The 11,415-nt window shown below is 49.9% G+C and overlaps 6 protein-coding genes across 6 annotated transcripts; 4 read left to right on the top strand and 2 right to left on the bottom strand.

The window, feature by feature from the left end:
* Nucleotides 1-182: 182 nt before the first annotated feature.
* Nucleotides 183-1,514, bottom strand: ARB_01112 (C2H2 transcription factor (Crea), putative; the record flags this gene model as incomplete). Its single annotated transcript, XM_003012453.1, has 1 exon — nucleotides 183-1,514. The coding sequence occupies one exon, from the start codon at nucleotides 1,512-1,514 to the stop codon at nucleotides 183-185; it is 1,332 nt and encodes a 443-aa protein (XP_003012499.1).
* Nucleotides 1,515-1,721: 207 nt separating this feature from the next.
* Nucleotides 1,722-2,234, top strand: ARB_01111 (uncharacterized protein; the record flags this gene model as incomplete). The annotated part of the gene is made up of 2 exons (XM_003012452.1): nucleotides 1,722-1,808; nucleotides 1,920-2,234. The coding sequence occupies 2 exons, from the start codon at nucleotides 1,722-1,724 to the stop codon at nucleotides 2,232-2,234; spliced, it is 402 nt and encodes a 133-aa protein (XP_003012498.1).
* A 182-nt stretch (nucleotides 2,235-2,416) lies between these two features.
* Nucleotides 2,417-2,875, bottom strand: ARB_01110 (uncharacterized protein; the record flags this gene model as incomplete). Its single annotated transcript, XM_003012451.1, has 2 exons — nucleotides 2,417-2,676; nucleotides 2,776-2,875. The coding sequence occupies 2 exons, from the start codon at nucleotides 2,873-2,875 to the stop codon at nucleotides 2,417-2,419; spliced, it is 360 nt and encodes a 119-aa protein (XP_003012497.1).
* Nucleotides 2,876-3,446: 571 nt separating this feature from the next.
* ARB_01109 (uncharacterized protein) lies at nucleotides 3,447-3,722 on the top strand (the record flags this gene model as incomplete). The annotated part of the gene is made up of 1 exon (XM_003012450.1): nucleotides 3,447-3,722. One exon carries the CDS (start codon nucleotides 3,447-3,449, stop codon nucleotides 3,720-3,722), a length of 276 nt encoding a protein of 91 aa, XP_003012496.1.
* A 3,088-nt stretch (nucleotides 3,723-6,810) lies between these two features.
* ARB_01108 (uncharacterized protein) lies at nucleotides 6,811-8,103 on the top strand (the record flags this gene model as incomplete). Its single annotated transcript, XM_003012449.1, has 2 exons — nucleotides 6,811-6,875; nucleotides 6,909-8,103. 2 exons carry the CDS (start codon nucleotides 6,811-6,813, stop codon nucleotides 8,101-8,103), a joined length of 1,260 nt encoding a protein of 419 aa, XP_003012495.1.
* A 1,946-nt stretch (nucleotides 8,104-10,049) lies between these two features.
* On the top strand, nucleotides 10,050-10,900 carry ARB_01107 (uncharacterized protein; the record flags this gene model as incomplete). The annotated part of the gene is made up of 2 exons (XM_003012448.1): nucleotides 10,050-10,370; nucleotides 10,445-10,900. The coding sequence occupies 2 exons, from the start codon at nucleotides 10,050-10,052 to the stop codon at nucleotides 10,898-10,900; spliced, it is 777 nt and encodes a 258-aa protein (XP_003012494.1).
* Nucleotides 10,901-11,415: the final 515 nt, after the last annotated feature.

Raw genomic sequence — 11,415 nt, 5'->3', positions numbered from 1 at the left:
CCATCTATGGTGATAGTAATAGTAAATAGGTAATAATAGTAAGAAGCGGTAAGAAAATTAGAGAAGAAAAAAAAAAGAAGCGGTGATGTCTATGCACTTTTCCAACCCCATCTAAACCCCGTACTTTTCAATAACCCAAAAGAAAAAAGAAAAGAAAAAGAAAAAGAAAGAAAAGAGGAAGATTAATATCTGTCCAGGTCCAAGGGGACTTCCTGGATGGCTACCTTGGGCACCTGGGGCACAGGCAGTTTCCGCTGCGTCCCATCTGCACGGTGCATGATGTCGCTTATCGAGGGCCCCTTGACACCGGCCCCCAGAGGAGAGGTGACTGTGGCTGTGGCTGCAGGCGTTATGGGAGCAGAGTAAGTGGAGTGGGTGAGAGTGGAGTGAGACGAGGAGGTGTCTGTGTGAGGCTCCATGGGCGCCAGGGCGGGAGCAGGAGCATGAGCAGCCAGACTCAGCTGTCTGATGGACGGAAGCTGGAGGTCCGGCGAGACATAGGAGTACGGCCTTAGTCTGGGCGAGTGGGCGGGCGTGGCCAGCGGGGTGTGGTCTGGCGTGGGAGAGAGCGAAGAATGAGAGAGTGTAGGAGACGAAGGAGCCGTGGAGTTGGGCGAAGACGGCCGAGACCGTTTCGTCCTGTAGGCGTAGTGGTTGTGGTTATGGCTGTGGCCGTTGCTGCTGTGGTGATGGTGATGGTGGTGGTGGTGGTGATGGTGCTCTTCGTCCGAGTGGGAGCGGGTCATGGAGATGGCGTAGGCGGAGAGCGAGGGCAGCCTGGCCGGTGCCTGGGGGAGGCCTGGAACAGGGGGTATCTGCATCTGAGATGGCGAGCTATTGTTGGTGGTGGAAGGAGCTGCAGGAGGTGTCGGAGCCATGGAGGGAGGATAGTGGCTGTATCCCGTCCGATGCCTGTATGTCGAGTTGTTTGTGTTTGTGGTTGTGGTTGTGCCGGCTGCGGCGGTGGTAGGAGAGGGAGCGAGCTGGTGGTCTCGCTCTACCTGGCTGGCGGCGGAGGCCAGCATGTTGATGTCCATGGTGGAGGCAGCCGAGGCGGGCGCAGAGACGGTGACGGGCCTGGCGTAAGGGTTGAGTGTCGAGGGCGAGTGAGCAGCGTAGGGAACGGCGTAGGAGTGAGGCGGCGAGACATTTGGAGAGACCGCCTGGCTGACGGGAGCCGACCTCGCCTTGCCATCGAGAATACCACCACCAGCACCAGGACCAGCAGCCGTATGAGAAGGAGCAGGGCCGACAGCGGCGGTGGGCTGGTGATGGTGGTGGGAGTGGTGGTGGTGATGCTTGCCGGGCTTCCTGGGGTTGGAGTGGATGCGCGAGTGCCTGGTGAGCTCGTCTGACCGGCTGAAGCGCTTTGCGCATCCGGGGAAGAGACAGGCATGCGGCTTCTCGCCGGTGTGAGTGCGGATGTGTCTTGTCTGGTGCTCGAGGCGGTGGAAGGCCCTTTCGCAGAGGGGGCACTTGTAGGGCCGCGGCAGCTCCGGCTTATCGTCCGGCATCTTTCTTATCTTGAATGACTTTTATACTGTTGTAGTAGTAGATGTTGTAGTTGTAGAAGTGATGATGTTGTAGTAGCAGTAGCAGTAGCAGTGATGGTGTTGTAGTAGTGTAGTAGTGGTGATGTTGGAGTGGTGGTGGTGGTGGTGGTACGGGGAGTCTAGGAGTCAGTCTGGGAGTCTGGGGAAGGCTGTCCTTAAGTAGTCGGGATGCCAGACGCCTCCAGAGTCAGCCGAGCCAGCCTAGCCAAGCAGCGTCACTTGGGGACGTCACGGCAAAAGTCAGCAGAGGAAGACGTAATAGACGTAGTAGACGTAATAGCAGACTAGGAGGGAGAGTAGAGTAGAGTAGAGTAGATAAGAGAGCAGAGGGCAAAGAGTTAAAGAGGGAGAAGAAGGCCTTTTCAGCAGCCAAAAACTGTCGACGACAAAAAGAAGCCACGAAAAAAGGACGAAAAAAAGACGAAACAAAAGAAGAAGAAGAAACGCAGAAAAAGCAAAGAAAAGGAAAAAAAAAAAAAAACAAGAGCAAAAAAAGAGAAAAAAGAAAAAGAAATAAAAAGAAATAAAAAAAAAAAAAAGGCAAAGCTTCTTCCCCTCCGGCGCTCCCAAGGGAAAAACCCCACACTGAACGATCCTCCTAGGCACTGCGTTGCTCTCTGTCGCTCCCACTGCTACACTAACTTATCCCCTAACTTGTCCCTAACCCATCCCTACTACTAGCCATCCCTAGGCATCCCTACTAGCCATCGCCCTCCGCCCTCCCTCAGCCTACGACTCGCTGGCTTCTCTGACTGTCTTTCTGCGCCCTTCGGCTGCCACCTGCGCTGCTGCAGCCCACGAGGTCGTCCTTGGCTCTTCCGACTGGTCTCTCTCTCTCTTTGCTCTCTTTGCTCTCTTATTCTTTACTTGAGTCTTCTTCTCTTACTGCCGTCTTCCTCTTGAGTCTTCCTCTTCCTCTCGCCACCCTCAGGCCACGCGGAGTCTCCTTGTCGTCTCCTGGTCTTCTCCATCTCCAGCTCCAGCTCCAGCTCCAGCTCCAGCTCCATCTTTCCCCTTGTCTCCTTCTTGGGTTTTCTGCCTTTTTTTGCTTTTGCTTTTGCCTTTGGCTGTTCTTTTGCCTTCCTCGACCCCTTTTCTGGATCTCCCTTTTGCTCTTCGCCCACTGAAACGACCTCGGCTCACCACGCCTCTCTCTCTCTCTTACTCTTGCTGTCTCTCTCTCTTACTCTCATATTCCTTCTCTCTTACTCATGCCTCTTACTTTTACTCATGATTCTCCTAGATGATCCGGGGAAGAAGAAGAAAAGTCGCTTTGCTTCCCCAGCCAGCCAGCCAGCCACGCCACTCCCTGACACATGCATCAGGCACGGACATCTCTCACTCACTAGGCTCTCTCCAGTGTATGTACATACTTACATTACTCTCCTGCGCTAGTAGTTAAGTCCCTGGTTCTCCGTAGTCTTGACTCTTGGGCTTCGGCTTGGGCTTGGGCTTGGGCTTGGGCTTTAGGCTGTAATGAATGTAATTAGATGGGATGGCCTTGTCTACCTTGATGGCCAAGGCCGGGAGGACGGAAGTCGGGAGATGACGGCGATGGCGACAGATGAAGATTATTATTACTACTTACTGCGAGTTAACTACTCTACCAGTAGTAAAAAAGAGAAGCCCTAAGGCTCGAGATCTTCCGGGGCTGGGCTTCCGGTCGGCCGCTGTTACCGAAGTGACAGTTACATCCATTAAAAGAAAAAAAATAAAATAATAGTTATATTAATATAACAAACAGGGGCTAATTTCCCCGTACAAGTGGAAGTTAGAAGTGGTGGAAGTTAACTTATAGGCCGTCGTCGGCTAATGACTTGTTGATGCTATATTCGTCCTGCATGACAGATACTCATGATGACAGATAGATAGATAGCTAGACAAGACCAAGAGATGGACAAGACTAAAAAGGACAAGAAGACAAGAAGAAAGAGACTCGCCACTTCGACAGCAAGCCTCCTTGCCCTTCTCCATACTCCTTTCTCCATCTCTCCATCCCTCCATCTCTCCATCTCCATCTCCATCTCCATTCCCATCAAATCTCCATCCTCCATCGCTCCAGTAATCTCTCTGCTCTCCCTTCTCGCCTCATTATTCATTCTCTTGCTCTTGCTCTTCATCTCCATCTCCATCTCCATCTCCATCTCCATCTCTCTCCGTCGATGTTGATCTCTCTTAGTCGAAAAAAAAGTGTGTTTCTTCCTGTCTCTCTCGCTTCTTCCGACAGGCAGCGCATGCAAGGGACCGGCGTTCTCCGCAGCAAGTCCCGGACGAGGGGGTCACCAGGTACTCTCTCATGTCCACGGCTGGCATTCACTCTCTCTCTCTCTCTCTCACTGTTCTCTCTCTCCAGCAATGCTCTCTCCCTTCTTTCCGTCAGGTACTCTTCGTCTATAACGATGGTGTTATCGGGTAGTCAAGTCATACACTCACATTATCTACACCCGGCCTTCTTATCAGAGTTGGTCTAGATGAGCCCTGCCATGTCGTACGATTTGCTCTCACCTGCAGACTCTAGACCTCCAGACCTCCAGACCTGTAGATCTGTCAAAAAAAAGTCAAGGTCAAGGCCAAAGTCAAGGTCAGAGGTCAGGGCCAGGGTCAAGATCAATAGCCGGACATGATTATCAACTCCTCTCGGTGCACATGTATTATGTATTATCCTATCTACCAGGGAGACTAGCGCTTGTACCGCTTGAACAACCCGCATATCTATACCCTCTTCGTTTTTCCCCCATACCTAGGTTTCTGACAGGACAAGGGTGTCGCTCTGACGGGCATCACTAGCTAGTGTTAGCCCTCCTCCTCCTCCTCCTCCTCCTCCTCCTCCCTGCATGAACGCGGACACGGTCGACTGGAGGGCCATTTATTTACGGAGAACTCTTCAGCTCCCCTCCCCCCCTCCCCCCAGTAACTAGTTAGCTAGTTAACTAGTTCTCCGTACTAACTATACGGAGAAAAAGCATGCAGCCGAAAGTCTCCTATCCCTGTGCACAGTCACCTATAGTTCCTCTCCTCTACACTTATAATACTTAGGTATATGCTCTACGTCATGACATAAACAACTAAGTAGTACATAAAGTACACAACCTCCATCCTCTCATCGATGCTCAGCCTGCCTTTGGTCCAGACATTCCCGTCGGGGAACCAAGTCCCCCCCCTCCCTCCCCTTCCACCCCCTTTCTACCTGCAAGACGAAAAAAAGGAAGAAGCCGTGCCTGCATCTCGCTGCTTCGGAAGCTCTCCAGTCCCCCCAGAGCTAGATTTTCAACCTTCCCCTACAGCTACTAGTTACATGCTGCTACTACTACTACTACTACTACCACTACTATGTACTACAGAGCATCCGCTCTTCCAACGGAGAAGAGACTTGGAACCTAGTTAACTAGTTTAACTAAGTTAGTCAGATGCATGGGAAAAAAAAGCTAACTATCCAACGACAGAGCATGGCATGGGAATGCTAAGCAGTATACAGCAGCTTGCCCATGGGGGGCCGGCTGGGACTGGATGGGACTGGCATATGGCATCCCCTCTCCCGCGGGCTGTCGATAGAGCCGCGGTGGATCTTCGTCTTCGTCTTCGTCTTCGGCTTACTAGTTATACTGTGTGCTCAACTTATCAACTTTTTTGAAGCTCACTCCTCCAAACTGTCAGGATAGGTATTCACTTCGTCAGCTGGTTGAGGGTACCTAGCCTTCTCTTCTCCGAGTCAACACCTAACTCAGGCCAGCTGGCCGCCCGGTCTGGACGTTGGTCGACTGGCCCTGTGGAACTTGGCATATTCCTGGATATTCAACAGGCGAGGTACCTGCATCCTTAACCAGATACCAGACTCTCCCTATCTCCCTCACTCTCACACGCACACATACACTCTTCTGATTCCTCAGCAGGGCTAGACTCCGGCCTCGACTCGACATCGCATCTTCACCATGTCTTTCTTCAGATGCTACATTCAAGCCTATTCAACCAACATTAACAGTGATGCGTTTAGGCACAGAGTATGTATGTACATTTCATGTGATCCTCCACCAGTCCAGTGCAAGCCTGGCAGCGAATGGTTGCACAAACACTAACTATCCTCCTCCCCGGATACCTCCATCCACGTTCTCTTCCCTGATACTAGTATCTCTAACCACCACATCGGAAAAGCAGTTGGCTTTCTTTTTTTTTTTTTTTTTATGTTTTGACGTGGACGTTGACGCTGACGCATCCATCGCATCACCGTTTCCCGCTTTCCTTCTTTTCCCCTCCGCTCGCTCGGGTTGCTCTCTGGGTAACTAATGCAGCCAGTACTCCGTACGCAGCAGCCTACCAACTAACTAGTTGCATCGCTGACACTCAACCTGCATATCAGAGCTGTCTGAAACGAGTTGTAACTACATGCATGCATGACGGACGGGCGGGGAGACTGGCTGGGAAAAAAAAAAACAGTACTTGCATCCGGACTTGGCCTCCCTCCCTCATTAGGCGTTCTTGGTGAACTGAACTGCGTTGCGCTGCGCTGCGCTGCACTACACTGCACTGCACCGCTGCAGCTTTCTTACAAGATATGCATCTGAGTCTGAGCGCGCATGCTGTTTTATTCTTTTTTGGCATTTTCTGCGACAAGAAAAGGGTCGTCTTTCCCCTGGATTGCTACTTTTGGTAACTCGTTGCCTGGCCCACCTGATCTCCACCAATCTCAGCGCTTTTATCCCGGTATGCTTTTTTTTTTTGAGAATGTTATACATCAAGATAAGAACTTGACTTCTACATCTCTTGGAAGTTGCCCAGAGTCATCGAAGTTCGCCTCGTTCTGCTTCCCAATGCCATATTGGGGGGAAGCAGGTTTTCGTGGACAAACCGGAACCTGGCGGCTGTGCCTTGCCTAGCCATTGACTGCTTATCTAGTTATCTAGTTATGGCCCTGTGCATATCTATCTCTTATCTCGACACAGAACAGGAATAATCAGCGTCGACGACCCAATTTCAGCTCAACAGAGAGTTCAGTTATAGAGTGGCTATAGCTTTGCCTCCCTTCCAAGATACCCCCCCCCCCCCCCCCCCCCCCCCTCCCCCTTTTTTTTTCAGGCCTCCAGTGTTGCTGGCCTGCCTCTCAAATGTTTCAACATGTTTAATAGAGGGCAGCTCTATATCCAGTTAACTAAGCTCTTCCCGACTCAAAAAATACTACTCATGGACGAGATCTATGAGTCTGTAAAGTCCTGTTCTGGCAACAAAAGGAAGGCACGTATGGAGTAGTGCCTTCCAAGATGGGATGAAAGCCACAAACATGCCGGACGAGGAAAGTGCAAATGAGTTCAACACTTTCGAGGAAGGTGTGTGTGATTAACACATCGCGCTTTCCTCGTATAGGGCTGAACGGGATGGCGGTACGAACTCTAAATGGAGGCTCAAAACCTTACTTTTTGTTTACTTTGAGACTTCTTCCTCAGCTCGTTTTTATTTTCTATTTTTATTGCTTTTCATATTCGAATTTATCACATCAGCCATCAATATCGTCTATATTATACCCCGTGAGAAGATTCATGTAGTCATCATGACCGTGAATGCGTCAGATGAGTACCTTCTCAGGAAGTTTGCTACCCGTGAGCTAGACGAATGCCGTATCAACTTTCGCAACCCAAAATACTTTACTCTCGAGTACCGCCCCGATAAACTATCTATAGGCACCCTTGATCGACTACCCCTAGAGCTTCTCCATGAGATCCTATATAGACTCGACCTCAAGTCGCTATCTGCTCTGCTCTGCGTATCTAGGGGCGGAAACATTACTGTCAACGATTTGCCGCAGTATCATGCTATTGTAAAGCACGTACCGTATACCCTTGAAGCGATTCGCCGAGCTGGTCTCCAAAGCGAATACACGGTGCAGAAACTCTATAAGACTCTACGCACCCGCGACTGCCCCGAATGCGGAGAGTTTGGTGGATACATGTTCCTTCTAACGGGCGAGAGATGCTGCATTGCGTGCTTGGAAATGAACCAGAACTTTTGGGCACTTCCCATTGACAATATGGAGCAGGAACTTTGTTTTCCCTTCCACGGGAGGACAGATCTAGTTGTGATGAATGCCATCCCAGCCAGACACTCTTCTAATCGTGTGGAGCCAGCTGAAGGTCTGCGCCTGATATCTCTCAGGGAGGCAGTGAAGGTTGTAAAGCGCCACGGCACCCTTTTGGTCTTCGACTTTATCACATGCCTCGGGAGAGAATGTGGGAGTCCTACTCCTCTCCCTCTGGTTCAATCCTGTTACTGTAAATTCGGCCCCGAGAGGCGAAACGACGTCGTACCAGAACAGCCTAGACATGAGTCCCGCATCCCGCCTACGGGCTATCCAGTATGGCTGAGTGAGCCGAGCAACGGCTACTGCAATATGTCATCCATACGACTACCGTACCTGCTACCGGATGGGACGGTTGATTGGGGCTTTTTTTGCAATAGATGCATGAACTTGACGTACTACCCCTATCTCATCCCAGAGAGCGAGTTTCTAAAGCATGCGCGCCTGTGCGAACAGATCAGGGAGTACGTTGAAAGCAATCGTTGAAAGCAATTGTGTGGCCCCAGAACCGAGCATTGAAAAAGCATAATCAGTAGACAACCAGCTTGTACCATCCCGTTATTGATTGTTATTCTTATTCTTACCAACAGCCGTTTGAATATTAAAAGTACCTTCGTTGCCGCGGTGCCTAGTGAATAGCTCAGTGAATGGTAGTCATCGTGAGTAGAATCAAAGTTACATAATAAACACGCAGAGAGGTGGGAGTTTAACTAGATAATTCTATTATTAAGTAAAAATAAGTTATATTATTGGCTAACCGCTTGCAGCGGGAAGGGGAGAATTAACTTAAACCCTTCGCTGGCGACTTGTCCATCATTTAACCTTAAGAACTCACTATAGCCCTGCGGGGGCCGGGGCACTCATGAAATCGATATCATAATGAAAGGGCGTATAGTAAATATCCTTGCCAAGGTTGGCTGTCCGCTGCTTAGAGGTATGTTGGGTGGTATATGGGTAAGCAGATGAATTGGAGGGTGGCATCCGAGCAATTGGGCGGTTATCAAAGTAATTGACAAATAGACAGACAAGTGATCAGTTCCTGGTCTTTTATTCCTCCATATCTGGCATTACACATAGCATCTCCAAACAGCCACACAGCACTAAATCTCGCATCGAAAAGCTTGCTCCCTTGCGGTGATCGCAGTTCCAGACTATACCTATAGTCCCCCTCAACCACTCTCATTTCCACTCTCATTTCCATCCTCATTCGGACACGTTTCCTTAAACTTTTTGGCCACCAGCGTGACTACAAATCACGGTTAATTCACTAATATGATGTCATATTCGATTCAGGGAGGGGAACTTACGCAACCCTCTGTCAATATTACAGTTCTTCTGAACAATACACTTTGCTGCCGTGTTTTCTATACGGTCGACATTGTCACAGATGGTCAAGAGAACAGTCTTCCCACCGCAAGGTATTTTTTTGAAACTGCGAAGTACACACGGGGCCGCGCATTTAATTTGCTGAAAGAACTCCTTCGGAAAACTCGCTTGTACGACAGCAAGAAGAGTCGCGAGGATGATTAGAAATTTCATATTGAATCGGTTCAGTTGGAAAATAGGTATATATAGTTTTTGGAGGAATAGCACTTAGGATCCAGCATCATGATCATGGTGATAACCAGGCCATTTTTATATCTTGCTGCTGAGAGAATCCTTTCCCAATTCCGCTACTTCGACTGCTTTTTCAGTCATGATACCCCATATCTGCTGGTCTACTTGGAGAGCTAACTATCGAACTCACAACTGAATAGCTAAGGTAGATCTTGCCGTGGCGAATGACAAACCTCTGCTCATTAGTTATGGCTGATGCCTGTGGCTTAATGGTCACTATATTTTAACCAATCCTCACGAGAAGGCTGGATGGCAGCCGTGTTAAGCCGTCTCAACACAACTTTAGACCAGCCACGGCGATCATTCTCAATTATGAGACCATTGGCATACAAATAACGCAGCCGAAATCCACAGCATGATGCCATGTCAGGCTTGAACGGTGCAGCTTCACTCGCAATGAGGGTCACTAGGCATCCGTAATTAACTCGTAGAGAGATAAATGCAGGAGGCGGAAAATATCATTTTGAACAAAACTTTGGCACAGCGTTTATTAGTAAGCTTACTAATCACCCCACGCGAATCCGAAAGTCAAATCGTCATCGAAACCTTAAATAAAACGGAAAAAAGACAAAAAAAAAAAGACTGAAAGAAAACCGTCGACAGCGACGCCGGCTTTTGACATCTCGACAGCCAGCTTTTGCCGGACATGCTTGCTTCTGCGCCTCTGCCTCTCGCTAGCCCTCCGTCTCTTCGCTCCCTACGCTCCAATTACCACGCCAGCCCTCGCTCGACCGTGACCCCTGCAGAGTCCCCCTTCTCCCGCTCTCTGTAAATACCGCAATCCGCGGTCTTGTTCGAAATCCCCCTTAACCCTCATGGCTCCTCCCCGCCAGCGTCCCGTGTCCACGACTGCTACCTCGGCTGGTGCTGGTGCTGCCTCTGCTGGTGCAGCTGCTGCTTCTACCTCCGCCGCCGCCGCTGGTGCTGTCCCAGACGACTCGCGGTCAGAAGCGTCCAGCACGCGCGAGCGCCAGGGCACCACCAAGGGCCGCAAACCCGCAGCAGCCACCACCTCGTCTGCCGCAGCGAACACCTCTGCTCCCAGCACGGGCTCGAATGCAACGTTGAAAGAAGGCAAGGCCCCTGCTGCAGATCAACGCATGGACGAGAGCGGCACCGTCGAGTCCCAGGCCTCTGTACGTCCATCTTTTGGATCCCACCATCCATCCAGACTCTCATGGAACAAGTTCTAACCGCAGCAAAATAACAGATAAACTGGAGCACCATGCCCTTGTCCGTCCTCCACGAATACCGCTACGCATACAACCTCCCCTGTCCCAGCGCGTTCTCCTCACAGATAAACTCCATCCTCCTCTCACAGGGGCCCGGCCTTGGTTCTGCAACAGCCATTTCCATCAGGCGCAAACAGTTGCTGCAGCAGTTACAGTCTGACCGACAACAACACGATGACAGCATGCAGATCGATACAGATATGGACGTCAAATTAAGACAGGAAGCTTCTAACAATACGGGACGGCAGGACAAGGTGCTTCATCGTCTCTCGGCTCCGGCACAGGGACGAGTGTCGAAGGCCCAGCTTGCGTCTGCGGTGCGGAAACACTTCAACAACACAGCTATTTCGGAGCAGGATGCCATTGCTCGGTTTCTGTATAAGGTCAACGAGGAGAGGAGGGGGAAGGAGTTCCGGCTTCGGTTCCAGCCCTAGAACGAGCCACGACTCAACTTTTCTACCTCGGCTTCTCTTGTTACCTATTTTTGTTTACCTTTCCTTGGCTCTCTCCTACATCACGGCGTTCGGTTCATTTGCTTCCGTCTCATATATTTGTTACCTACTTGATAGATACCCTTGCAAGCGAAAGATTTGCTCCTCCACCTGTATAGCATAAACTAGAGAATTTGAAGAATAATTGTATTTCACGGTCTCATTCGATGGACAGAAAAATAAAATATACAAAAAGGCAGGAAACGAACTTGTCATTGCGTGATTCTATATCTCCCGTCTACTGCCTCTCTCCCTTTTATATAAACGTAAGACGAAAATATATCGACTTTAAACGGAATGCTATTTCGAGATGGATAGATGCAGAAAAAATTTTATATAGGAGAAGTATATAAGTAGCAAGAAGGTGTAATTCAATCCTAAAAAAATAGACCTTACTCCGTCCATTTTCCCAGGTTGATTCTCTGGGTGGCCCGAGCCTGGATTCCATATATTCTGTC

This window comes from Trichophyton benhamiae, assembly GCF_000151125.1.
Source record: "Trichophyton benhamiae CBS 112371 chromosome Unknown Abenha-F-W-21b08.fp109, whole genome shotgun sequence".
Taxonomy (NCBI): Eukaryota; Fungi; Ascomycota; class Eurotiomycetes; order Onygenales; family Arthrodermataceae; genus Trichophyton; species Trichophyton benhamiae.
The sequence above is the reverse complement of the archived record's forward strand: the minus strand, read 5'-3'. Positions and strand labels throughout refer to the sequence as shown.